This window comes from Canis aureus, chromosome 27 (assembly GCF_053574225.1).
Source record: "Canis aureus isolate CA01 chromosome 27, VMU_Caureus_v.1.0, whole genome shotgun sequence".
NCBI classification, from domain to species: Eukaryota; Metazoa; Chordata; class Mammalia; order Carnivora; family Canidae; genus Canis; species Canis aureus.
In genome coordinates, this window is record NC_135637.1 from 12809575 (window position 1) to 12835171 (window position 25597).

Below are 25597 nucleotides of genomic sequence, written 5' to 3' on the forward strand. Positions count from 1 at the left end.
CTCTCTTAAACCAGCAGAAGCTGCTGAAGTGCAATAAGCTGACAGGCAGTAAGACTTTAATATTCAATCAGCAAGGGTCATCATTTCCCTTGATATCAGTATTTCTTTTCCTGGAATCAGCACTTTCTCAACAGCTGAAAGCAAACACTTATTTTTGCGAAATTTAGAACTCAATCATAACTGACCATTGTTAGGGAGGATTTCTTTTTAAAAAATGTCAGCATCAATGTTAGAATAAAGGACTAGCGGTTCTGGTATGAAGAAAAGCCAGTTCCTTTTCTTCAATAAACCAAGTATTAATAATACATCAAAGATAAGGACGTTTTTAAACAACCTAGTGTATAATATTGAAAGCAAAACCCTTGGCTAAGATCAAGAGGTCCAAGATGAACCAGCCTTTAAAATACTAATGGTCTTGTTCCTTGGAGTAGAAAATAGAATCCGGGGACAACAGTAGGTAAAGCTGTAGGTAAAGCTGTAAAGGTACCGTGCATTTGTGAATATGAATACAAGTAAATCAAACCTTCTAGTATAGCCTTAGTAGAAAGTAACAAAGTGATGACTACAGTTTTTAAATTCACAACTTTGGAGAGGCAGCTGGGAGGCCAAGGTTTGTCTAGATTTCACTCCCACATGGACATCCCAAACACAGCAAGTTGTGTGCTTTGGCCCTACCAACATAGACAAGCTGCATGGGGAGACGAAGGGTGCTCTGCAAAAGGAAACGCCACATTGTCAGCCTCCAGAAAGAGTTTCAAGTCTGTACCAGGCACAAATAGTCTGGCCTGTCTACCATCACAGGATTCTGAACCTGACAGCAAAAGCTTGTAAGCCTCCCAGGGGCTTTTAATTTCACTCCAATGATGTAATTCAAGTGTAGATTCTTGATTATTTGTGCTTTCTTAATATGACCAAATGAGCTAAGCAGCTGAGGAAAAAAGATCAGTTCTGAATGGTTTTGTTTTGGAGGGTGGAGGTGGGAGCTTCCTTATCAGGAAACAACCTATATTGGGTATAATGCATTTTAACTTCAAAATGTTAAAACCAGTTCTTGGACAATAAATCTCTTCAATACTAAAAGGTGACTAAATCGGCTTCCCTCGTTCTTCAAGAGAAATGTCTTTTTCTTGAAATACTTTGGATGAGAAAGCAGCACAGAGAGCAACCGGATTTGTGAACTGAGGGACGTGACCACCCAGAAGTAAGGTCCACAGGTCACCTCTGCAGAGCCTCAAGCACCACGGGGAGCTGGCTGCACCTGTGCCAGGTGCCTTCCTCAGAAAGGCAGACCCCTCCTCAGACCTCCAACTCTGTCAACGAGCATGCTTCCTCGGGGTAAGGGACAGAGTCTATGATCCTGAGCAGGTGACAAAAATCTACTCAACACCAGATAAATGGTTCTTTTCTTGGGGGAGTTGTTTATCTATGACAAAGAAATATATTTTTTGATACGCATAGATTTTTTTCTTTAAAATCTTGGTATTGGAAATGTAGATTCTTTGCTTGTTTGAATATTTACTGAGCATCCAGCATCTGCCAGGCACTGTGCTACACGCTTGGACCAGAGGAGAGAACAAAATACACATGGTTCTTACTTCAACCCACCACTGAAATGCACAAAACAAAAGCCTGAAGCTAACTGCAAAAAAAACACAGAAGAAACAGCTCTTTTATTTAAAATGCTTGCATTGTATAGAGCCCAACATTTTAAGAAACCCAGCTTTTGTTTTTGTTTTTCCCATGTTTTTTGTTCTAATTGTTCTCTTCACAGGATAAACTCAGAAAAAGAAAAATCCATTATGATCAAGGTTCCTTTACTGTCACAGTGATCAACTATAGCATTGAGAACATGATTTTACTTTTCAAAAGAGGGCTCTCCTGGGCTGTCCTAAGCATGCAAGTCAAAGTGTGCCTGCACACTCTACTGAGAGGTTCTCTCTCAATTTTTGTCCCTGAGAACTACAGAACTGAATCCCCTCCTGCCTTTCTGTGTGATGAAATATAAATTCCTTACCTGAAGAATAAGTTGCCTAAGGGTCACAGTACAACTGTGTAAGTATATCACATTAGAGCACCTACAACATAAAGCTGAGGCCAACAGAAATTCAAGAGCTTATAGGAGATACAGAGAAGGATTACTCTTAATAAAAATTCTCTGGTGAAAAAAAGAAAGGAATAAGAATACAGTTAGCTGCCCCTGCTATGGAGTCAGGCTGCCTGGGTTTAAAATTTAACTCAGACACTTACTAGCTCTGTGGCTTTGGGTTAAGTAACTTATCCATGCTTGTTTCCTCAATTATAAAAGTCAAAATAGGGATCCCTGGGTGGCGCAGCGGTTTGGCGCCTGCCTTTGGCCCAGGGCGCGATCCTGGAGACCCGGGATCGAATCCCACGTCGGGCTCCCGGTGCATGGAGCCTGCTTCTCCCTCTGCCTGTGTCTCTGCCTCTCTCTCTCTCTCTGTGACTATCATAAATAAATAAATTAAAAAATAAATAAATAAAAGTCAAAATAACAACATCTACTTCATGTCATTGTTGAGAGGACTTAAGGAGCCAATGCATGAAAAGTATTTATTAGGCCTGGTATCTAATAAGTACCCAATAGTTGGTACCAGTTTGAGGCTATTTTTTCATTAGGGTCGGGTATTAATTTAACAACTTCAAGTCTTATACTAGGAGGGTGTTTTTAGACCTTTGAAAATCCCTGACAGGATAAGCCTCACACCCTGAGATCCAGTAATAAGTAAGATAACTCATGGTTCCCAGGTCAAGGGTTCTATCCCCATGGGGAAGAGCCAGCACTCGGTTTTGTGGTCTCAGAACTAACATTCATCAACTTGTGCAACCTGCACTTGTACAGAGGTAGAGAGACTGCACAAGTACAAAAAAATCCATTAACAGTTACAGAAAATTTCCACAGCATTACCTGCACACTACGAAGGGAGTTTGTGGATTTATCAGACTTCCAACTATTTAAAGTCTCATACACCCTTAAACATTTTTCCTCAATCTGTCACAATGATTTTTTCCTGTGCTACTTGCTGACTGTCCTTAACTGTTAAATAGAAGATATAACTAAAATATTGTCATTACCCAATTTCTTGCCAAGTGACTATCTCCCCTTCCCCACACTTTCATCCACTCCTACTGGAAGAAAAGTATGACCTAGGATTAAAAGTGAGGGCTCAGGGATCCCTGGGTGGCTCAGCGGTTTAGCGCCTGCCTTTGGCCCAGGGCGCGATCCTGGAGACCCGGGATCGAGTCCCACATTGGGCTCCCGGTGCATGGAGCCTGCTTCTCCCTCTGCCTGTGTCTCTGCCTCTCTCTCTCTCTCTCTCTGTCTATCATAAATAAATAAATCTTAAAAAAAAAAAAAAAAAAAAAAAGTGAGGGCTCAACGGATCCCTGGGTGGCGCAGCGGGTTGGCACCTGCCTTTGGCCCAGGGCGCGATCCTGGAGACCCGGGATCGAATCCCACGTCGGGCTCCCGGTGCATGGAGCCTGCTTCTCCCTCTGCCTGTGTCTCTGCCCCCCTCTCTCTCTCTCTCTCTCTCTGTGTGTGACTATCATAAATAAATAAAAATTATAAAAAAAATTTAAAAGTGAGGGCTCAAATCCCAGCTCAGTCAGGAAGGGCAAATCATTAACTTCTCTCTGCAGTCAGTTGCCTCTTTGTAAAACAAGGATAACAGTACTTACCTACTTCAAAGGGTTGTAGTGAGGACTGCATGAGATAATGCACATTTAACACTTGGCAGAGAGAGTAGTCTAGCATAAGCACTCAGTAAGATTGCATATTATCATCATTATCCTTGTATTACACGTGCTACCAGATTTAAAAGATACCACTTGCCCACTGTTTGCAAAGCTCCTCAGTGACCTTGTAAGGTCTCTTGACAGTCAGTGAACACAGCTGTTTAACTGCTTTTCCATTCTCATGGTCAACTTGTGAAGTCTGCGTGCAGGAGAGTTCAAACATATTTTGAATGTCTCACCTCACTGGTGGGGTATTTTGCAAAGGTTAAAGATAACCGTGTATGCTCTTATACATCGAACGCTACAGTAAGGGTTCCCTTTCCATGGCCCATGGTATAGGCATGAACATAATGCAGCTCTCACTTTTCTTAATTTCCTTCCCGTGGCCAACAAGTGGCAGCTATTGGCATCAACTCTGGATTTCTGCAAGGAGGAAGGAGATGACAAGTGGGCCTTGTGTGATGGGCTCCCTTTCACCCATAAACCTTGGTAACTGGTCAGAGGCAACCGCACATGATCCAAAGGCAAACCCACCCTTTGTTAATCTGCAAGCTAAAATTGTTGATCTGAGCCAAATTCAGGAAGGCTATGAGAAAGAAGTAACTTTTGACAAAGTTACATTTCAAAACCTAATGAATGAACAAATTTAACAGGCCATAAAAGAAAACAACAAAACAAAACAAATCAAAACCTACAGATAGAATGACTCTTTAATAACTTGAGTAATAGCTAAAGCTTATCTCACTCCTATATTTGTACAGAAATACGTGTAGTATTAAGAATGAATACATAAAACCAAGAGACTACCTCCCTAACAGCTTTGGAACTGAGGCGCACGGAAAATGTTGCTTAATGTGACAAGTGAAATGAAGCGAATGTCAAAACCTTCTTATATCAAAAAGCATCTGTAATAATGTGCAAGTACTTTTCAAAACTGAAAATATCACCATCCCTTCACTGTTTGTCTCTCTGTTGCAGTGATTTCCAATTAGAACTCTTAAAGCATATTTAATACTTCAAGGAATGTCCCCAAATCCCTCATCACCAAAATTAAAAATACAAAACAGATCTTATTTTCTAAATTGTGTCAAAAAATATCTTTTAAAAAGAGAATGAGAGAAGCAGGGGCACAGTTGTTATAAGGGCAGATAATAATATGGTGTCAATTTCAAAAAGTTTGGGAACTACCACTCTACTGGAATAGTTACCACTGGATAACCAACACAACCCCAGATTTCATACCCAATTCGCTTTATAAAAACATATGGGTATGAATTAGCATTGTGTGTCTGTTAATGAATTTAGAAAGATTTCTAGAATTGCAACCACACCCCCCAGAAGATAGGTATATCAAGATCTTAAGTGCAAAATGTTGTAAATCACACATAGCTAGTATTACACAGTTTCAAAAATACAGTTTCTGTGGCAAAGAGATTTTTAATATCTTAACTTTTACCTGTGCACTAAACTTTATCAGCACCATATATTGATTTGGAGTAGAGTCTCTGATGATTTTCATTTGTTCAATTACTTCATTAAATGGGGCGACAAACTTCATAAGGTCATGACTGGTCATTGTAGCAGGGACTGTGAGAATACACAGCATGGCACTGCGCCTCACATCTTCTTTTAAGGAGGTCATCTTACTAATAAGACAATAATTAGACTGCCTTGAATAGATGAGGTATGGTTAGTTCAGACAACACTAATTAGACAACTTTTATGTCCAAGAAAATAGAAAAAATAAACCTTGTTATACTTCACAGATTGATTTAAACAGAGTGTTATAATACCTGAAAACACACACTACCTGGGTAAATGTAGAACACCTTCAACACGTCTGCAATGGAGCTTAAGGTACACCCACCACTGAAATTTTACTGAAATTTTTAACCTTCAGTTAAAGGCTTATTACAGTTATAAATTTGCAGTTTGTGTTTTATTCTCATTAGTTTTTCAGTAATAATTTCTCATTAGGTAACTCAGAAGTACAACTCTATGTCTTTATGTTTTTCCTTTTTTTTTTTTTTTTCCCTTTCTTTCAGTTTTAAAATCACTATTCTGGAAGTTAAAGAAAACTGCCCCAATGAAGGGGGAGAGGCAGCCAGAGTATGGCTCAATCTATAAGCTAACAGCTCTATCTATGGACTTCTCTCAAAGGGTCTAGAAGAGTAGAGTTCTAAATAGAAGAAAGAGAATTCAGAACTATGAAGATGTGACTCTGAAGACTACAGAAAGTGTTGTTGGATTGGAATAGCTGGAATAGAGGAAAGAGAAAACCTCCCACAATGCAATTTGCTTTTTGAAATGCTGCCAACTCATTTCAACAGGTATGATCCAAAATGGCAACCTGAGTATTCACTGTTTCCCAGGGGGACCTAGCAAACACGTCAGAAGGATAGGCTTTAAAGAGATTAGTTACTAGTTATCCAAGGGGTTGATGACCCAGTTTATAGATTATCCAGCCAAAAGTTTCCTTTCTTTTGGCTTCTTCTAAGTTTTGTTTGGACCACAAAAAAAAAGGGCAAAAAAGAGATGATGAAATTATAGTCCACTCACTGACTTGACAACTTTTTTTTTTTTTTTTTTTGACAACTTCTTTAAGTAAAGATTTAGTGGGGGATATGAGACTGCAATGATATTAGGAACCATTTATAATTTCTTTTCCTTTTTATCTTTCTACCTTTAATTTTCCAATCATCTTGCATGCCTACCTTCTCACAGATTATTTTCTTAGGTATTTTCTCAAGTGTATCCACATGTTTCTTTTCTAAGAAGCTTTGACCCAATCTATAAGATTAACCAAATATAAAACATCTAAGAATTCTCTAACACAATATATGAAAAAGTACTATCCTTTGGATGAAGCTTAAAATATTCACTGCTCTTCAGGGCAAGAAATTTTTCAATGCCCTAAGACAAAACAACAACAACAACAACAACAAACCAGACCAATTCAAAAGGAAAAGGGTTTTTCTTACTTTGTCTTGTATAGATGCATAATACCATGAACTATTTCAACTGACGGGTTTCCACTAAAGAACGAAATCTGGTCTGGAAGCTGTTTGGATGGAGAATCGGGAGCAGCGTTTATGCATTCTATACTTTGATCTTTACTTCTCTGTGCAGTGGGAGATACTTCTGAAGACTTCCTTTCTTCCATTGTGGCTTTCAGCTCATCTTTCACAAATCAAAAATTAGCAGATTATAAACGGATAGGAAATATGTGGAAGGATTCTAATTAAGTTAAAATTTTGATTCAGAAAAAAAAAAACTTCAACAGAGAAATTGTAATGTATTGCATTAAGAACTGTATTTACAGAACAGCCACATTTTCAGAGGCATCTAAACTTGAAAGCACTCTTTGCCCCATAAAAATTTCATTAATACCCACAGAAACTTAAGGATGGCTCTTACATTTGGCAGTACCATAATAAAAGCAGATGTCTTCCATCATGTGTTCCTACATGGGATGTCCATTCAGGGGTATTAATTTGAAAAGCCAAAACTACCAGTTCTGATCACCTCCATGCTGGAGATATGGTACACATCCAGTCTCTGGGTTGGAGTGAGCTGTCAAAGAGTGTGTGTGTGGGAAGACACAACATGCTTATCTGGATTCATTTGTGATCTGCCACTAACCTAGATGGTAAGTAGCTCTCCTCATTGAATAAAGTTGTCAACCCACCTAGTTAATATTAATTTAGGTGAAATATTTGGAGATGCCGAAATGTGGTTAACAACCTTATGTGAGGCACACAGGTGGTAAAAGATAAAAGTATGTTAGAGGTCCAAATCATGGGCTCATGCGATAACATGTATAAAACAGGCAACCAGGGGCTTATGTTACATGAGTCTAGGGTTTTAAAAAAGCATACCTGGGTTGGACTTCATGGTCTCAATGATCATATCTGTCATTTCTCGACGACCAAGATGCTGATGTATGATTGCTGCTTTCTCTCCTGGTGACTTCCCTTCTAAAGAGGCTACAGCTGAAGCTAGTGTCTTCTTTTTGATTTCCTCATCAGACATTTCCCCAGCTAAGGAACATATGAATGATTAATAGCAATATTAAAACAAGCTTTTCTCCACTTTCAATGTATTCATCGATAAGCTTCCCTTTTCTCTCTGCTGTCCTCCCTAAGATAGTAAGATGCCTTTGCAGTATCCATCTCACTAACCTCTGGGGTTCCTCAGTGCCCAGCAGTCAATAAACACGCAGTGCAATAAATTCAGGAATGCAGGGTTGTTCTAGCGAAATCATGCACTTTACTTTCATTTATTTTTTTAAAGGAGAAAGAAGAAAAAGAGGGAAGTAAACCAAGAAATACTTTTTTTTTTAAAGATTTTATTTATTTATTCATGACAGAGAGAGAGAGAGAGAGAGAGAGAGGCAGAGACACAGGCAGAGGGAGAAGCAGGCTCCATGCAGGGAGCCCAACGTGGGACTTGATCCCGCGTCTCCAGGATCACACCCTGGGCCGAAGGCAGAGCTAAACCGCTGGGCCACCCGGGCTTCCCGAAATCATGCACTTTAAAGTAAATCAATGAGAATAAGAGCTTTATTTTTTTTAATATTTTTATTTATTTATTCATGAGAGACACACAAAGAGAGGGAGAGAGGCAGAGACACAGGCAGAAGGAGAAGCAGACTCCACGCAGGGAGCCCGATGCGGGACTCGATATGGGGACTCCAGGACCAGGCCCTGGGCCGAAGGCAGGAGCTAAACCGCTGAGCCACCCAGGGACCCTGAGAATAAGAGCTTTAGAGGAGATTCGACAGTGATTATGCCCAGATGAACCTACATTTTATGTAATCTCTGGTAAAGTGAAACTGTGTTGAGCCCCAAATGAAGGTATCAAGTCCATTAATAAGAATTTCAAGGGACACCTGGGTGGCTCAGCAGTTGAGTGCCTGCCTTCGGCCCAGGGTTCGACTCCAGGATCCTAGAGTCCCAGATCAAGTCCCGCATCGAGCTCCCTGCATGGAGCCTGCTTCTCCCTCTGCCTGTGTCTCTGCCTCTCTCTCTCTCTCTCTCTCTGTCTCTCATGAATAAATAAATAAAATCTTCGAAAAAATTTTTTCAAAAACCCTTAGCAATAGTCGTCTTAAACACCTTGGGTTAGCTTCATGCCATGAATCATACCATGAAAATCTGTGATCATGGTCTTAAATCAATGAAACACACAGAAATCGAAAAGGAGCTTGGAAAATGGAAAAGGACCTGACTGAAATACTCTTAATATAAGTTCTAGCAGAGCAGGAACCAGGCCTGTTTTGCCCACCACTGTATCCCCAGCACTTACACCACAATCCCTAGCATTTTTAAAGCTTTGTTGAATCAATGAATCAAAAACTGACCCATGTATATAAAGTGTATATATGCTTAATGTCAAAGTTGACTTTCACAACTTAGAGATCACTTGCAACCTTTGAAAGGTGCTTGTAACTCATTAAATCATATCCCACTTTTAATCTGCAGCTCCAAAGTTCACACACTCAGGGTAGTTTCCAAGGACACCATCCCTGCCTGCCCCGGGCCCCCTTCCCAAACCAAAGATCCTTCTGTGATAGTTTTCCAAACTCTTCCTTTCTTTCACAACTCTTTTTACAGACGTAATTCCACATCTATTCTATATTTAATTCATCTACCTCATTGAGCTGCTGGTGCTATTAAACAGGAATATGTCTGATTCTGCAAACAACTAAAGTCCCAGCAGATAGTAAGCATTCAGTAATTATTTCTTGGATAAATGCTATTGTTAGGGAATTACTTAAAGTCCAAGGAACACAGTCATAAATGCACTCCTCACCAAGGAGGAGTGGCTGGTACAGGAACAGCTCCGACTTTTTAAGTCCACCTCTGAGTTAGAATCCCAGCCTCACCACTTACAATCATGGGCAAGTCATTTAATCACTGGGCTTCAATTTCCCAGTCTGTATAAGGGTTGCTAAGTGTTAGCAACCTAACACAGTTACTGTGAAGATAAAGAAGATAATGCACACAAAGTGTTTTAGTACCCAGTAGGGACATAGGATGTCTACAAATTTTTTAGCTACAGTTACTACTATAGCTGCAGGGCGCCTAAAGAGATTGTCTTCCAAAGAGGAACGATTTAATTAACACGAAGCGTCAGTATCCCTGGGATCCAGTCGCTGCCTCCACAAAGCCTGGAGGAAAGCGAGTTACACAACTTGACTCTAACCCAGGGTGGAGAGAGCGACGCGCCAGGTATAAACAGTGCCAGTGGGAAGGAACCAAGAGAGGGACTGGGAAGGGCTTCCCAGAGATGATATCCGAGAGGCCCCTGGAGGATGGATGGAACCAGAGGGATCTCAACCACCCCTCAGCTTCTTCCTGACACAAAGGCCCTCGCCGCCGCCTACCCCCGGGCCGGTACTTTGGGAGGGCGAGCCTCCCGGGCCGAGGCGCTAGGCCGAAGGGAAGGCTGCGAGGCCGACGGACTCACCCGCGGCGCTGAAGCCGAAGCCGGCGGGGACCGGCGAGTGTTCCGCAAGCTCCAGTCGGATGACAACCAGTGACACACTCATAGGGCAGGCGCTGGCCGGCGCGGGCCCCGGCGGGCTCAGGCGAGGCTGGCAGGACAGCTGAGAGGCCGAGCGGCCCAGGGTCGGCAGCGCTGCCACCGCCTCAGCGCCGCCGCCGCTGCCTCCCGGGGGCCTCCGTAGCAGCAGCTCCGCGAGCAACCCTCCGAGCCACAACCACCTTCACTTCCGCCTCCCGGCCGCCGTCGCCGACCCGCGGGGTTACGCCTGCGCGGAGCAGCGCGCGCTCCGATTGGGTAGGGGGGCGGCCACGTGACCGGCGTGTCGCCGCGGAGGTGAGTCTGCGCACCCCGGCGGGGACCTCTGGCAGGTCGGGGGAAGAGGAGCTTGACTCAGGTTGCGGGCACTGGGTACCCCCTGAAGCCAGTCGGTGGGTTTGCGCGCAGGCCCGAGTTTACCTACCCGAGAGGCCTTGCCCTTAGGCTGTCTCCCGACAGCGAAGCGTCCCCGGTCCTCTAACTACGAGAAACTGCCATGTGGCGAGCTCTTGCCTTTGTTGTGTTTGGCCTCTCGCTCTAGCGTTCGAGGGGTTGCTTTGTGTTAGCCACACTTTAGGTAGGTCTGCTAAAGCTCAGAGAGGTGGATCCGCTTCTCTGAAGGCCCTTGAGGATTACAGACTCGACTGCAGTGTTTGTGACTGTGGAGGTAGGGCGGCTGGCGGGTTAAGCTCACGGTGTTGGAGCCAGGTCTGGGTCCTCCTCCCTTCCCCATAACTTCACAAATGTTTCCTGAGAGCCTAAGCATTGTTGAGACTGTGGAGATATTTTCGTGAATGAGATAAACACACACTTCCTGTTCTTATTGTGTCAACCTTGATCAGTTATGTGACCTTGAGCTAGGTTTTGGCATAAGAATGGGATAACATACAGCCATGAACGTGAAATAAATAGAGCCACATATATCACTTTTTCTAAATTCAGCTTTCTTTCCAGAACCTCAGACTGTCTTTAGCATACAGATATTGAGAGCCACAATCCATGTCCCACACGTGGCAGGATGCTACTCCAAGCATATGCTATAAGGATATTTAAGGTGTGTCACAGCACATCCTGGGCACGTGTAGCTCTATGGACTATACGTGCATGTAACATGCTGTGTGTATATAAAGCTTGTGACTGCATCCTATGAAATGTTGCAGTACATACTCTTTATATCAGGGTTTCTCAGTCTTTGCTTTATCCCATAGTTCTTTGGGGTGGTATCTCCTACGCTTTGTAGGATGTTTAATGGCATCCCTGTCCTGACCCACTAGATACCAGTAGGACCCCCCAAGTGGTGACAACCAAAAATGTACCCAGACATTGCCAAATATCCCTTTGGAACCAAAATTACACTGTTGAGAATTGCTGTGAAAAGGCATATGCCATATTCACTTAGTATATATGTATAACATGAGACTTCGTGAACTTTTTTTTCGTGAACTTTTTATAGTGCATTACAGTAGTAACATTTTCTTCTTTATTTTTATTTTTTAATAAATTTTATTTATTTATTCATGAGAGACACAGAGAGAGAGAGAGGCAGAGATGCAGGCAGAGAGAGAAGCAGGCTCCCTATGGGGAGCCCGATGCAGGACTTCATCCCAGGACCCTGGGATCATGACCTGAGCCAAAGGCAGACGCGGTTCTGCCAAGCCACCTAGACGTCCCTTTTTTTGTATTGTTTTTAAAGGAGTGGGGAGCAGAAGGAGAGGAAGAGAGAGAATCTTAAGCAGGCTCCATGCCTAGCAACAGAGCCTGACACGGGACTCCCATCTCATAACCCTGAGAGCATGACCTGAACTGAAATCAAGAGTCAGATGCTAAACTAGCTGAGCCACCCAGGTGTCCCAGGAGTAGATAGCATTTAATAGTGTGTCAGGTACTAACTTGAGAGCTTTATATACTTTATTTCATGCAATAATAACAACAACTTTATGAGACTGGTATATAATTATTCCCATTTACAGAGGAGGAACCTGAGTCTCAGAGAAACATGCTCAGGATCTCACACTTAGTATGTGGCAGAGCTAGAATTCAAATCCAGGCAATCTGATTCCAGAGCCAACATGCAACTTCTTTACTAAACCATTCTTTTAAGGATTTTATTCATTTACTTATGAGAGACACAAACACAAAGGCAGAGACACAGGCAGAGGGAGAAGCAAGCCCCATGCAGGGAGCCTGATGTGGATCAGGCCCTGGGCTGAAGGCAGTGCTAAACCACTGAGCCACCCGGGCTGCCCACTAAACTATTTCTTAATATGTGACAGCACATACTATGTGCGCTTATTTATAAAAGCATAAATTAAGTAGCAAGTCTATATTGTCATACTAATCTCATTATTCTGAAAGCCAGAAGACAAATATTCTCTATGGTACAGAAGGAAGATGCCAGTTCCAGAGAACTAGAATTGTTAGCTAGTGATGGGCAAGTTGAGCTTGTTACAGTTCTTTGTGGCTATCAACAACTAAACCTATCCCCTGCCTTCCCCAAGATAGGCCTTGCCTTAAGGAGTTTACAATTTTAGGAGCATATAGGTGTGAAAACAGTTACTGTGTAATGGAGCAAATGATCTAGTGAAGGTATAGAGAAGAAGCAATAGGAGTTTAAGAAAAAAAAAAAAAAGTAGTACCAGAGCCTATCTGGAAAAAGAAAAAAGCCTCAGGGTGCCTGGCTGGCTCAGTAAGTAGAACATGAGACTCTTGAGTTCAAGCCTCACATTTGGTATGGAGCCTACTTAAAACTTATATTAAAAAAAAAAAAAAAGCCTCTCCAGAGGAGATAAAGCTGAGGCTGAGGCTGTGATGTAAAAATAAGTGGAATTGTACTGGTAGATGAAGCAGGGAAAGGTGTTAGAGTCAATGGACAGGTACCCAAGCCTTGGAGGTATGAGAAATCAGTGTTTGGCCAGTCTGAAGAAAGTGCTGGGAAGTGGCTAGAATAGAACCATCATCTCTAGTTGGAAGGAATAAGCAAGCTGGTCATGGGAGCATTGCCCACTCATCCATTAGTAACCTCAGTGAAGACGCAAGTCAGCCCTTCAGGGCCCAGAGACGCTTTTCATCCCTGTGAAGCCCTGACACAAAGTTTTTGACGCTTTTAGAAGCCTATAAATAAACTCCTTCTACCATAAACATTGCCCTCGGCATGGGAACAGTAATAAAAAAAAATGCAAATCAACTTTAAAGTTTTTGATTTTGAAATTCACCCCCCCAATTCTGCAAATTTCCAATTACATGAAAAACACATTGTATTATCCTGAAGATTTACTTCTTTTTTTTTTTTTTTTTTTGATTTACTTCTTGAGGACCCTTTCTTTGGAGTCTTTTGTGGCTTATTGAATCTTGATGGTGGCATTGAAGTGACTCCCATAAATTTACAGGCTGTCTTACCAAACTATTTTGTTTAAACCTGATTTTTAGTAAGCATTTAAATTATAGAAGTCACACAGAAAGTGTAAAGATTTTCATGAGAACTGACTGCAAATAGAATTTGCTTTATTTTGTTTTTACCCCAGCTCTTTGTTTCAGACATACAGAAAAATTTAAAGAATAGTACAATAATGATCTTTCATACACTCTTCATCATATGCCCTTCACCTGTATCGACTAAAAAACATTTTGCCACATTTGGTTTATTTCTATACCCATATATAGGTGTGTGTCTATATACATATGTCTGTGTTGTGTGTGTATGTTTTTTTTTTCCTGAGCTTTTTGAAAGTATGTTTAGAAAAAAGGCAAATGGAGAACAGTTAGGAGCCTGTTGCAGTGATGTGTAGGAGGGCTGGTGGTGTGATGGAGGCACCGTAAGGTGTGATGGAGGTCAATACTGGGCATCCTGGGAGTCTATGGGAAAGATTCCTCATCTGTAATTTCTGGTAGAGGTTTCATGAAGGAAGTGATAGGTCAACTTCAACCAAAGGACAATTTGGAATTAGCCGGGTAACAGGTGGAAGGGAGCAGCCCAGGGCAAGGAAACAGCACAGGCAAAAGGATGGTAGCTGGAGGAGAATATCATGTGTTTGAGGAAGCTGCATGTAGATTTGCATGTCCACATCATCCAGATTAAGGTGGAAAAAGAGGGAGAGTTGCTGCCAAAAGTCAGGGGCAGATCTTAGAGGGCCCCTTAAAGCAGGTTAAGGAACTGAGACTTTATCTTGAGGGCAGTGGGGAGCCACTGAAAGTTTTAAATGATTTTAGGACATGGCCAAATTTGCAGTTTTGAAAGAGCACTCTTACTCTGGTTGAAGAGTGGAGAAAGAATGAGGTTTGAGAAGAGGCAAGGGGATCTGTTAGGAAGCTGTAGCAATGATCTGTGGGCAAGATCATCTGTGGGCAGTAAGTGGAGCAAGGTAGATGGCAATTTTCAAGGGAAAGATCACAGCACAGAGCATATGGAATTGAGGTGGCCAGGTGGTGGACTATGAGAAGTCAGGGGTGAATCCCAGTTTTCTAGTTTGAGTAGCTAGCTGAATGGTGGAGCCCTTTACTGGGCTAAGGAGCTTCAAGAACAGAGTAGTCCAGGAGGGTTCGAATCCCATTGTGGTTTGAAGGGTTTGCAGATCAGTGGAGATGTCCAGCTGGCATGCCTGAGCTCCAGGATGGAGGTCTGGATTGCAGGCGGTGAAGGCAAGCTGGGCCCTGTGTCTTCTTCTCCTGCAGTCTTGGCCTCAAAATGTACATAAGGCAGCTTTTCCAGTCCTCACGTCTCCAGTGGGCCTGGAGGGCAGCCTTCTTGGAACACATCCAGGGCAGGCATCAGCGAGCCAGGCGATGGGCACATTCTGGAGGCGGCACCTACAAAGCGGTGATTTTTGACATGGGTGGAGTTCTCATTCCGTCTCCAGGGAGAGTGGCTGCAGGTGAGTGTTTCATTCTGTTTCACTCTCAGAGACTAGGGCCGGGGTGGGGGGAATAAAATGTGTAAGGGGAGGCAAAGAAACATTTGGGCAGTGGCTTATCCCAGTGGGTTGACACCCTGGTTCTTGAATCAAATTCCAAACACCACTTTGTGACTGAGTACCTTGGGCAAATTATTCAACTTCTCTGAGTCTTCGTTTTCTTACCATTAAATTAATGCTTATAATAGTACCTACCTCCTACCTCTTTGGGATTTGGGGAGAGTTCAGTGAAATAATTACAAGAAGCACTTGCATAGCACAGTGAGTGAGTCATCGTAAATTCGCAATAAATAATGAGTTGCCATTGTTACTGTAGTTACTGGTATTAGTAGAATTTAACTACCTTTCTCTGAGAACCATGCTGCTTCCCTGAGAAACATGCTTTAGGTCCTACTAGGTCAAACCTGTCATCTCCGATCCTTTATCAGCCCCTCCTGGTTTACTTTTATCCTTACTCATTTCCATTGACTTGAGTTGGATTAATTTTGGCTTCAAGGGTTAGAAACCCTAACAGAACAGTGAATGAAACAAAATCAAAGTTTCTTTTGCACACAAAAGCTCAGGGATGTGGTAGAGGGCTAGTGCTAGTATGTTGCTCTGTGATATTGGGCACTTAGGTTGTTTCTGTTGTATTGCTCTGCTCTGAGTACTCTTCATTTCCAGTCTCACCTGGTCTGTCTGGCTGCTTCACCTTTACCATCACGTTGGTCTGTCTTGGCTGCTTCACCTTTACCATCACGTTCTCATTCCAGCCAGCAGGAAGGGAAAAAAGGCTGAAGAGCTGACCTCCTATGGTGGCTGGTTGGGCATTTCTCCATTGCTAAACCAACGCAAGTACGGGTTTTATCTGCCCCTGAGTAAACAATTACTATTGACCTTAAACATGAAATGGTTTATTTACCAGCAAAAAAGAGTTTGTTTGGGGATAGCAAGAGAATTGCAGTTTGGGGCACGCAAGCTATGGCCAGTACCAGAGGCTAGTCCAATAAAGGAGAGGAACATTATTTTATCGAGAAAGAGGAGGAAATTGGAAGGGCTTGTTTGGAACAAAAGTCCACTGGAAAAAGGCAAGAGTTCAGGGCGATGATTTTTTTTTTTTTTAAGATTTTATTTATTTGTTCATGAGAGACACACAGAGAGAGAAGCAGAGACACAAGCAGACTCCATGCAGAGAGCCTGACATGGGACTCAATCCCAGGTCTTCAGGATCAGGCCCTGGGCCGCTGGCAGCGCTAAACCGCTGAGCCACGTGGGCTGCCCATGATGATGGTTTCTAATTAGCTGAGTTGCTGGGGGAGTGAGTTCAGCATACATCTGCTGAGGCCAGTTTGTGATGATCCTTTCCCAGGGGAGTCTTCTGTTGGGGGTAATTGACAAGAGTTGGAAGGGTGTGAGAGCTCCCCCTTCGGGCCTCGGGCTTCACTTCAGCGAGGTTTCCCTTCTCACATGAGCCTGCTGAGCAAAGCTGACTTGGTGAGCAGATATTTAGTCCCAGTTCCATCTGGGCCCTCAGCCTCTCTACTCTGCTCATATTCCTCTGGCATTTTACCACAGGGCTGTTCTGACCGCCTATCAATCATCCTGCTCCCCCTGCCTCAAACCTTCATACTTGGCAGACAGCTGAATCTCCTCTTTTTAGAGAAATCAAAGATCACTGGACAGGAGTTTCTCAACTTTCTCCAGAATATTTTAAGAACCTATTTGCTTCACTCCACTCCCTCTGCCTTGGCCTAGGATGTGGTCCCTATCTTCTCTCACCTGCATCACCCTATGAGCCTCCTAACTCTTGTCTTTGTCTCTTGGCACTCTGGGTTTTTTGCACTTCCTTCCTACACAGCCCCCAGAATTACCTCTCTGAATTACAGATCTTATCCCTTCACTCCCTTGCTTCAAATCCTTAAGTGCCTGTACTTTCTCCCTTAGATTAAGTCCAGAAGCTTTTGCTTGGTATCTCAGACCTCTTGGCAAATTAGCCCTCAGGACCTTGTGTCACCATACTGTGTGTGGACTACTTGATGTTCTTTAAACTTGCCAAACACATTTACCCTCTTGTGTCTTTGCCAGTTCTTTCCCCTCTGCTGGCAGCTACCCTTCCCTGCTCCCTCTACCTGTTCAAATCCTACTGGTACTTTTTTTTTTTTTTCCTACCGGTACTTTTGATGGTAAGTTAAGCAGTGTATTACTCAGTAGAGTGCCTGGAGTCTTTTGTGCACTCAATAAATCTTGTGGTGGTTGTTCATATTAATTTTAAGACCTCTCTTCTGTGAAGACTTCTTTAACCTCCTCCCTGGGTAAAATGTCCTTGGCTAGCATGTTCCCAGATCAGTGTAACTTTTACCAAGGTGCGTTTTAGTTATTAGCAAACTTTTTCTGTAAAGGGCTAAGTAGGCTTTGAAAGCTGTGCAATCTCTGTCACAACTGTTCACTTCTATTGTGGCAACAAAACAGTGACACACGGTTGTAAATTAATAGGTATGGTTGTGTTCTAATAAAGCTTGACTTACAAAAACTGACAGGAGACAGATTTGGTTTCCAGGTCATATTTTGTGTATCCTTGGTCTAGTTTATACATCTGTGCAGTATTCCATTATATGGATGTACCATAGTTGATTTAACAAGCCATTTATTAACATACATTTAAGTTTCTAGTTTTTTAAACATTTTTACTTTTTTAAAAATTTTATTTGAGAGAGAGTGAGAGAGACAGCATGAGCAGGGGGAGGGGCAGAAGAACAAGCAGACTCCCAGCTAGGGAGGGAGCCCCACGTAGAGCTTGATCCCAGGACCCTGGGATCATGACCTGAGCCCAAGGCAGAGGGTTAGCCAGCTGACTGAGGCGCCCCTTCTGGTTCTTTTTATTATAAGCAATGCTGCACAGCCTTGTATATCTTTGCCGACTTTCAGTAGATCTATCTGTGGGAGAAGTTCCTAGAAAGTGGAATTACTACATCAGATGTACATTTAAAATTTTGCTCTCCATAGAGGTTGTACTTGTTTCCACTCCCATCAGCAGTATATGAAAGTGCCAGTTTCCTTATGTGCTTGCCAATTCTGAGACCATAAAAAAATGATACACACTTTAGTTCTCAAATTAAACAAGTATGATTATTTGGATTCAGCTTTAAAAGTTATGCTATTCTTGGGATGCCTGGGTCGCTCAGCCAGTTAAGTGTCCAACTCTTGGTTTCTGCTCAGGTCATGATCTTGCAGTGGTGGGATTGAGCCCCTCATCAGGTTCTTGTGCTCAGCTCTGAGTCTGCTTCAGATTCTTTCTCCCTCCCCTTTGCCCCTCCCCGCTCGCCTGCATGTGTGTTCTCTCTCTCTTAAAAAAAAGTCTTGCTGTTCTCAGAAGATATATCTCAGATTAGAAACATCGATTATTTCTGAAGAACGAAACTGCTTGTCATTTTACTTTCTTTTTTTATACTTTCTATAGTCAGATATTTTCAATGCACAGGCCCCACTTTATCAAAATAAAAAAATGTGTAAAGCATATTATGTCTTAGAAATAATTGTGATTGCTATATATATTTTTGCCCCACAGCAGCTATATTTTAGAAAGAAAAACCAATCTTCTACAAGACAAAGCAGCCCCTGTCTAAAGGTTCCCAGTGTACACAAATGCTGATCCATTCACTGCCTGGGGTTCTTGTGGATAGAAATTTTCTTCTTTAGCCCACAAAGACAGGTGTCCCCCAAGTGAATGTTTCAGCATACCACCAGTGCCACTGCCATAGAGGATTACTACAGTTTACAAAAGGATGGGCTTGTTTTGGAGTGGTGTCAGAATCTGGCTTGTTATGCATGTATTTCCTTACTACATGCCAGGACTGTATGAGTGAGCCAGCTAATGAGAGTGTACACAAGCCAACTAATGAGGGACCAGGGAAGAAAATGCATAATGCAGCGTCCAGAGTCACGTCAAGCAGGTGGTAAGGACCTGACGCTTAGCAGCAATGTCTCCTCAGTATTACTGTCTAAGGCTGAGATTTTACATTTCCTGAATTTCTCCAAATTCCAAGCAGAATCCACCTGGCACCACAGCAGTGCCGCAGGGATTGGTATGGTAATTCCCTTGAGCTTCCCAAAGCCCAGCCATCTGTCAACATACTTCACTTATTGCATATTTTACTTCCTTATAGAATGGGAGCTACAAAACCATATCCTTCCTGGAACTATACAGAAGGCCTGGATCTTAGGTGGCGAAAATGGACCCTGGATAAAATTTATGAGGGGAGCGATAACAACAGAGGATTTCTTGCAAGAATTTGGGAGACTTTGCTCTGAAATTGTGAGTGATAAGCACACTTAAATTTACATATTCTTTTTGCTATAGTGTGGATGCTGTGCTCACCCATTAAGTTGATTAAACTGCAAATAAAGAAGTAAAAACCTGATAATCCATCATAAGTTTTGTTTATTTTTGGGTTGGTTGTTTTTTTTTCAAGTTTTTATTGAAATTTTAGTTAACATCCAGTGTAATATTAGTTCCAGGAATAGAATTCAGTGATTCATCACTTGCATAGAACTCCCAGTGCTCATCACAGGTGTTCCTCCTAATGCCCATCACCCATATACATTATAAGTTTTTTTTTTTAATTTTTATTTATTTATTTATTTATTTATTTATTTATTTATTTATTTATTTATTTATTTATGATAGTCACACAGAGAGAGAGAGAGAGAGAGGCAAAGACATAGGCAGAGGGAGAAGCAGGCTCCATGCACCGGGAGCCCGACATGGGATTCGATCCCGGGTCTCCAGGATCACGCCCTGGGCCAAAGGCAGGCGCCAAACCGCTGTGCCGCCCAGGGATCCCACATTATAAGTTTTTAATGTACTTCTTCCATCCTGAGGTACTCAATTTTCACTACATATATAAATAAGTAAAAGTATTATTTACTAAGTTTCTCCATCAGCTGTTGTTCATCTGTAACAAGAGCTGTCTGCATAATGGCTTTGATCAGAAAGTTTATTGTAAAGCAATAATAATATTGAACCCTTTCTCTGTGCTATGCACTGTTCTAAGTTCTTTATTTACATTAACTCCAGTGTAGACTTCATAATAACTTTATTAAATTAGGATTTAAAATACAGTAAATAAAGTTCTGTGGCTCAATGGTACTAAAGGTTACACGAAAATGAATTTACTTAATGCCACCCAACCACACATTTAAAGTGGTTAAAATAGTAAATGTTATGTATATTTTACCAGAAATTCAAATATCTGTGTAAAATTTTGTGCTAAATGAAAGAAAGAACCCAGTCAAAAAAGACCATAATTTGTATGATTCCATTTATATGAAGTGTCCAGAATAGAGAAATCTATAGGAACAGAAAATAATTACTGATTTTCTGGTACTGAGAGTATTGGGGAGTTGGAGAGTGGAATGGGAAATGACTGCTAGTATATATGGGGTTTCTTTTCAGGGTGATAAAAATGGTGATAGTCACACGACTCTGTGAACATATTAAAAACTCTGAATTGTGGGGATCCCTGGGTGGTTCAGCGGTTTAGTGCCTGCATTTGGCCCAGGGCATGATCCTGGAGTCCCAGGATCCAGTCCTACATTGGGCTCCGGGCATGGAGCCTGCTTCAGCCCCCTGCCTGTGTCTCTGCCTCTCTCTGTGTGTCTCTCATGAATAAATAAGTAAAATCTTAAAAAAAAAAATCTCTGAATTGTACAGTTTAGCGGTGAATCGTGTGGTACAATTGTGTGAATTATGTGAATTGTATTTCAGCGAAGCTGTTCTATAGCGTGTGGGGGTGTGTGTGTGTGTGTGTGTGTGTAAAACAGCAGACTTGCCTTTGCAGATTTTTTTTTAAGATTTTATTTATTTATTCATGAGAGACAGAGAGAGAGGCAGAGACATAGGCAGAGGGAGAAGTAGGTTCCCTGCATGGGGAATTCGATGTGGATGTGGAACTCGATCCCAGGACTCCAGGATCACAACCTGAGCCAAAGGCAGGCCCTTAACCACTGAGCCACCCACATGCCTGCCGTTGCAGATTTTGAAACTTGGGAAGAGTTTTTAAAACCTACGTAAGGTTGAATTTAAAAACGAAAAATGGGTCAGAAATGGAAGTTTGTAGTGGTGATGCTGAGGCAAGACAAGTCTTTACACGTCTTCTGGATCATTCAGAATTAACTTACCCAAAAAAAAAAAAAAAAAAAAAAGAATTAACTTAGATCTGCTTCATAGACTTTTGGAGTTGATACTTTTTAAGATTGCCAATCCACGAGTAAAATGAAGAATTCACTTAACTGGAATATTGGTATAAATAGCTCCATCCTCTCACCACTGGCACTGGAAGTCAGTGTTTACAGCCTTGTCCATGAAGTTCTGTACAGGGCTAGAGGAGAACTGTAGGTAGCAAGAGTTTTCTTTGTTGGTAAGCTGTTCCTCCTACTCTTACTTTTTGTTGGTTCTCCTCCTCTCCCTGCTTTTCAGTCGAAGACATCCGTCCCGGTGGGCTCCTTTTTGTCTCTGCTGACCAGCGAGCAAGTGGCAAAGCAGTTCCCAGTGATGACCGACGCCATAACTCAAATTCGAGCAAAGGGCCTTCGGACTGCAGTCTTGAGCAATAATTTTTATCTTCCCAACGGGAAAAGCTTTTTGCCCCTGGACCGGAAGCAGTTTGATGTGGTAAGCTCAACATGATCCAAACAATCAAAACAGAGTCTCTGTCCTTGCTTCAGGATGCATGATTAAAAGCTGTCTTTTAGCAGGTGTCTAGTGGATGGTTTTCTTCTTCTGACTAACTTGATTAAATTCGGTTTAGACATAACAAGGTGAAAAGAGGTCTTTTAAAATGTCACTGAGCTCTCAGCAAAGTCCAGCATTGATGGGGTTTGATAACTGGTTGAAACCTCAGCTGTAGAGCCTCTTTCACACATTCTGAATTTTAACGCAAACTTCTGCTGGCTCTCACATCTTAAAGGGACTGTCTACATTTTCTCTTCAAAAACTAACCCTGTTAGGGTGCCTCGCTGGCTCAGTTCCAACAAGTTGGAAGTTGTGTGAATCTTGATCCCAGGGTCATGAGTTTGAGCCCTATGTTGGGTGTAGAGATTATTTAAATAAATACATATTTTAAGAAATGGGGGGCACCTGGGTGGCTCAGCTAAGCATCCGACTCTTGATTTTGGCTCAGGTAACAATCTGAGTCATGATCTCAGGGTTGTGAGATGAAGCTTCTGCTTAACATGTCTCTCCCTCTCTCCTTGCTCCTCCCCCCTCAAAAAGAAAGAAAGAAAAGACCAATGATGTTACCCTCTATTTCTGTGGCATTAATCCTGACACTAGTGCTGTCTAATAAAACTTACTGCACTGATGGAAATGTCCAGTATGGTTACTACTAGTCACATATGGCTGTTAAGCACTTGAAATTGTGATAAAGTATTACTGAAGAACTGAATTTTATTTCATTTTTATTAGCTTAAATGTAAATAATCGCATATGGCTGGTGGTTACTGTATTGGATGGCCCAGGACTAGACTATCAAACACTGAGAACATGCTGAGTAAAGAGATGATCTGTGCCATGAGGTTACTCCTATAAAGATTCCCCATTTCTGCAAGAGAAAATAGATTATCCTGGGATAGATGTGAATTATTTACAGATGGGGACGCCTGGGTGGCTCAGCGGTTGTGATCCCAATTCTGGGATTGGGTCCTGCATTGGGTTCCCTGCAGGTGCCTGCTTCTCCCTCTGCCTGTGTCTCTGCTTCTCTCTGTGTGTCTCTCATTAATAAACAAATAAAATAAAATCTTCTAAAAAAGAATTATTTACAGATGACCTTCTTAAACTTTAGTTAGAAAATATATTCTTACTGAGCACTTAGTGTGTGCGGGGCACTGGCGAGACATGAAAGGATGCTGTGTCAAATGTGACAGACACAGTCTTTGCCCTAGGGGAAGACATACTGGCTACATTTCAAGTGCTCAGTCACCACATGTGGCTACTGGCTACTATATTGGGCAGCATAGATACAGCATTTCCATCACTGCAGAAGGTTCTATTGAATAGTGCTGTTTTAGAACACAAAATCTAGTAGAATCAACAGGCAGAAATTCAAAGCACAAATGCTGGCAATTTACCTCCCAACATAGTGTTGTTTTTACCTCCCACATCCTTCTTCCTTCTTTTAGAAAGCCCGTCAGAAATAGAGTCCTCTCCCCTCTGGATGCTTGGCCTGGCAGTCCACCTGCTTTGATTGTTGGATTCCCCACATTACACATACAGCCCTCTTCCAAGCTCCTTCCCCTGCAAGCGCTTGGGGACCTCAGCCAAATTCGATACTGTCTCTGTGCCTTGCAAACCAGGTGACCACAGGCAGTATCTTTGCTGCCTTGAACATCAGTTTCCTCATCTATAATCTAGGAATAGCAATTTCTTTGTTGGAGGGTAGCTCTGTGCATCTCACAGCAAAGCTCCCTGCATGGTCCTGGTACATGGCAAGTATTCTATATATTTCAGTTATTTTTCAGAGATTCCTTCTATCTAAGTACAGCTAATCTTCATCTGGACAATGAAGTTGGTCAGGCTCACATTGAGCCCTCTAAATGAAGCTACAACTTAAAAGACCTATGAGCTTCTTTTAAAAATGGACTTGTTTAAAAAAAATAATAAATAAATAATGGACTTGTTTATTTATACTTCACAGGCTTTCTGGCATGTGTTTTCCAGCAGCTTTTCTGGTTGTTTTTCATATTTTAGGTCTCCAGAAGACCCGGAGTTTTAAAAACATTTCCTCAAGAGCAAGGATTTAGGTTTTTGTTCTCTAAAGCTCTAAGGCTATATACATATGTACGCACACACACACACACACACACATACATGTTTTGATGGTGTAAAGATAGTATAAGCAATCCTGTAATCTCTGTCAACATTAGAGACTGAACTCTACAACTAATATTATAGGAATCTGTCTCAGCTTAAAAATTTTTTTCAGGCACCCAGGTGGCTCATTTGGTTAAGCATCTGTCTTTGGCTCAGGTCATGATCCCAGCCTCCTGAGATCAAGTCCCGCATGGGGCTCCCTACTCAGTAGAGTCTTTTCCTTTGCCCCTCCCCCCGACTCACGGTCTCTCTCTCTCTCTTAAATAAATAAATAAAATCTTTTAAAAATATTTTTTTCATCTAACTTTTTTTAATTAAAAAAATTTTTACCTTGGTTTTTATTGTAAAAACCCACATAACATAAAATTTACCATCATAACCATTTTAAAGTGTTCAGTAGCATTAAGTATATTCACCTTGTTGTGAAATAAATCTCCAGAACTTTTTCAACTTGCAAAATGGAATAGAAAGAGAAGGCCAGGGATCTTATCAAACTTAAGTCTGAAGGATTTTTTTCACTTCCCCAACTCGGTGACTCTCAAAGTAGTGGCTCCCAAGAGACGTCTGTTCTGGAGAATGTGGCCCTCTCCCCTGTCAGCCAGTACAGCTGTGTTGCTGCCCTGCGGCACAGATACTGGGCTGCGTCTGAAACACCCAGTTTCTTTACTACCCACTACTGATGTTTTCTTTATAGGGAGTGTGTTTTTTTGTTTGTTTGTTTTTTTAAAGATTTTGTGTATTTATTCACTAGAGACAGAGACGCAGAGACACAGTGGAGGGAGAAGCAGGCTCTCTGTAGGGAGCCTAGTACAGGACTCGATCCCAGGACCCCAGGATCACGACCTGAGCCAAAGGCAGATGCTCAACTACTGAGCCACCCAGGTGTGCCAGGAGCTTGTCTTTTTTAGCTTATTCAGGTGTTTAAGAGACAGGGGAGACTAAGCAGAGAGGTCCAAAATATTCAGGACATGTATTTACCTGAAAGGGCAGTTCTCACTGAACTCTAAATAATGCAGTGTAGAGTAGAGGGAGGGAGGGGCCCTCAGGTTTATCCTTGGTCTTGGAGAATGTGAGTCCTCCCAGGGGTGAGCAGAGACTGAATTCTATTCTCAGGGTAGACCAGAGGGTATCAAATATAGGCCCAATTTATAGGAGATTAAGCCCTGGGGACAGTGTGAGGACCTGCAAAGGGTTGATCGATCAGAGGTAGCCTGGCAGGGGGACAGCTTTTGCTGGGTTCTCATGAACCCTTGGTAGCCACCCCACCCCCACAACCCCCTGCTAGTTCCAGATCACATATCTGGTTGAAGCAAGGCTGTCAAGACACAAGGAACTCTTTGAGTAAAAGGAACAGTATCTTTGCCACAAACAGTATCTTTGGTGTCCATCTGTCCTTCTGTGGGATTTACCTAAGTTGCGGGTGGCTGTTTTGTGTTTAACTTCTGAAATATAGACATTAAGGTCATGTGTCTTTTGTAGTAGTAAACAGTGTCTTCTTTTTGAAAAAATGGTGAAGTACTTTTCCTAAAGCTGAAACCTACAG

General features: G+C 42.2%; 2 protein-coding genes across 12 annotated transcripts in view; one reads left to right on the forward strand and one right to left on the reverse strand.

Moving 5' to 3' along the window:
* BRAP (BRCA1 associated protein) overlaps positions 1–10481 on the reverse strand; it is a 28925-nt gene extending 18444 nt beyond the window's left edge. Inside the window, exons 1-4 of one of the 5 annotated variants that reach the window (XM_077875664.1) lie at positions 10228–10476; positions 7635–7796; positions 6738–6936; positions 5213–5402 (exon numbers count right to left, since the gene is read on the reverse strand). In XM_077875664.1, the coding sequence (XP_077731790.1) occupies positions 5213–5402; positions 6738–6936; positions 7635–7796; positions 10228–10309 (633 nt within the window). In that variant the 5' untranslated portion in view covers positions 10310–10476. Of the gene's footprint in view, positions 1–5212; positions 5403–6737; positions 6937–7634; positions 7797–10227 lie in introns of all 5 variants that reach the window. The other 4 variants (XM_077875663.1, XM_077875667.1, XM_077875666.1 and 1 more) reach the window with 4 other exon arrangements.
* The window catches only part of ACAD10 (acyl-CoA dehydrogenase family member 10), a 46866-nt gene continuing 31749 nt past the window's right edge, over positions 10481–25597 (forward strand). For 3 of the 7 annotated variants that reach the window (XM_077875659.1, XM_077875655.1, XM_077875661.1), the window contains exons 1-4: positions 10601–10694; positions 14971–15170; positions 19352–19500; positions 21664–21858. In XM_077875659.1, coding sequence (XP_077731785.1) covers positions 14984–15170; positions 19352–19500; positions 21664–21858 — 531 coding nt within the window. In that variant the 5' untranslated portion in view covers positions 10601–10694; positions 14971–14983. Of the gene's footprint in view, positions 10695–10741; positions 10970–14970; positions 15171–19351; positions 19501–21663; positions 21859–25597 lie in introns of those variants that run through there. The other 4 variants (XM_077875657.1, XM_077875656.1, XM_077875658.1 and 1 more) reach the window with 4 other exon arrangements.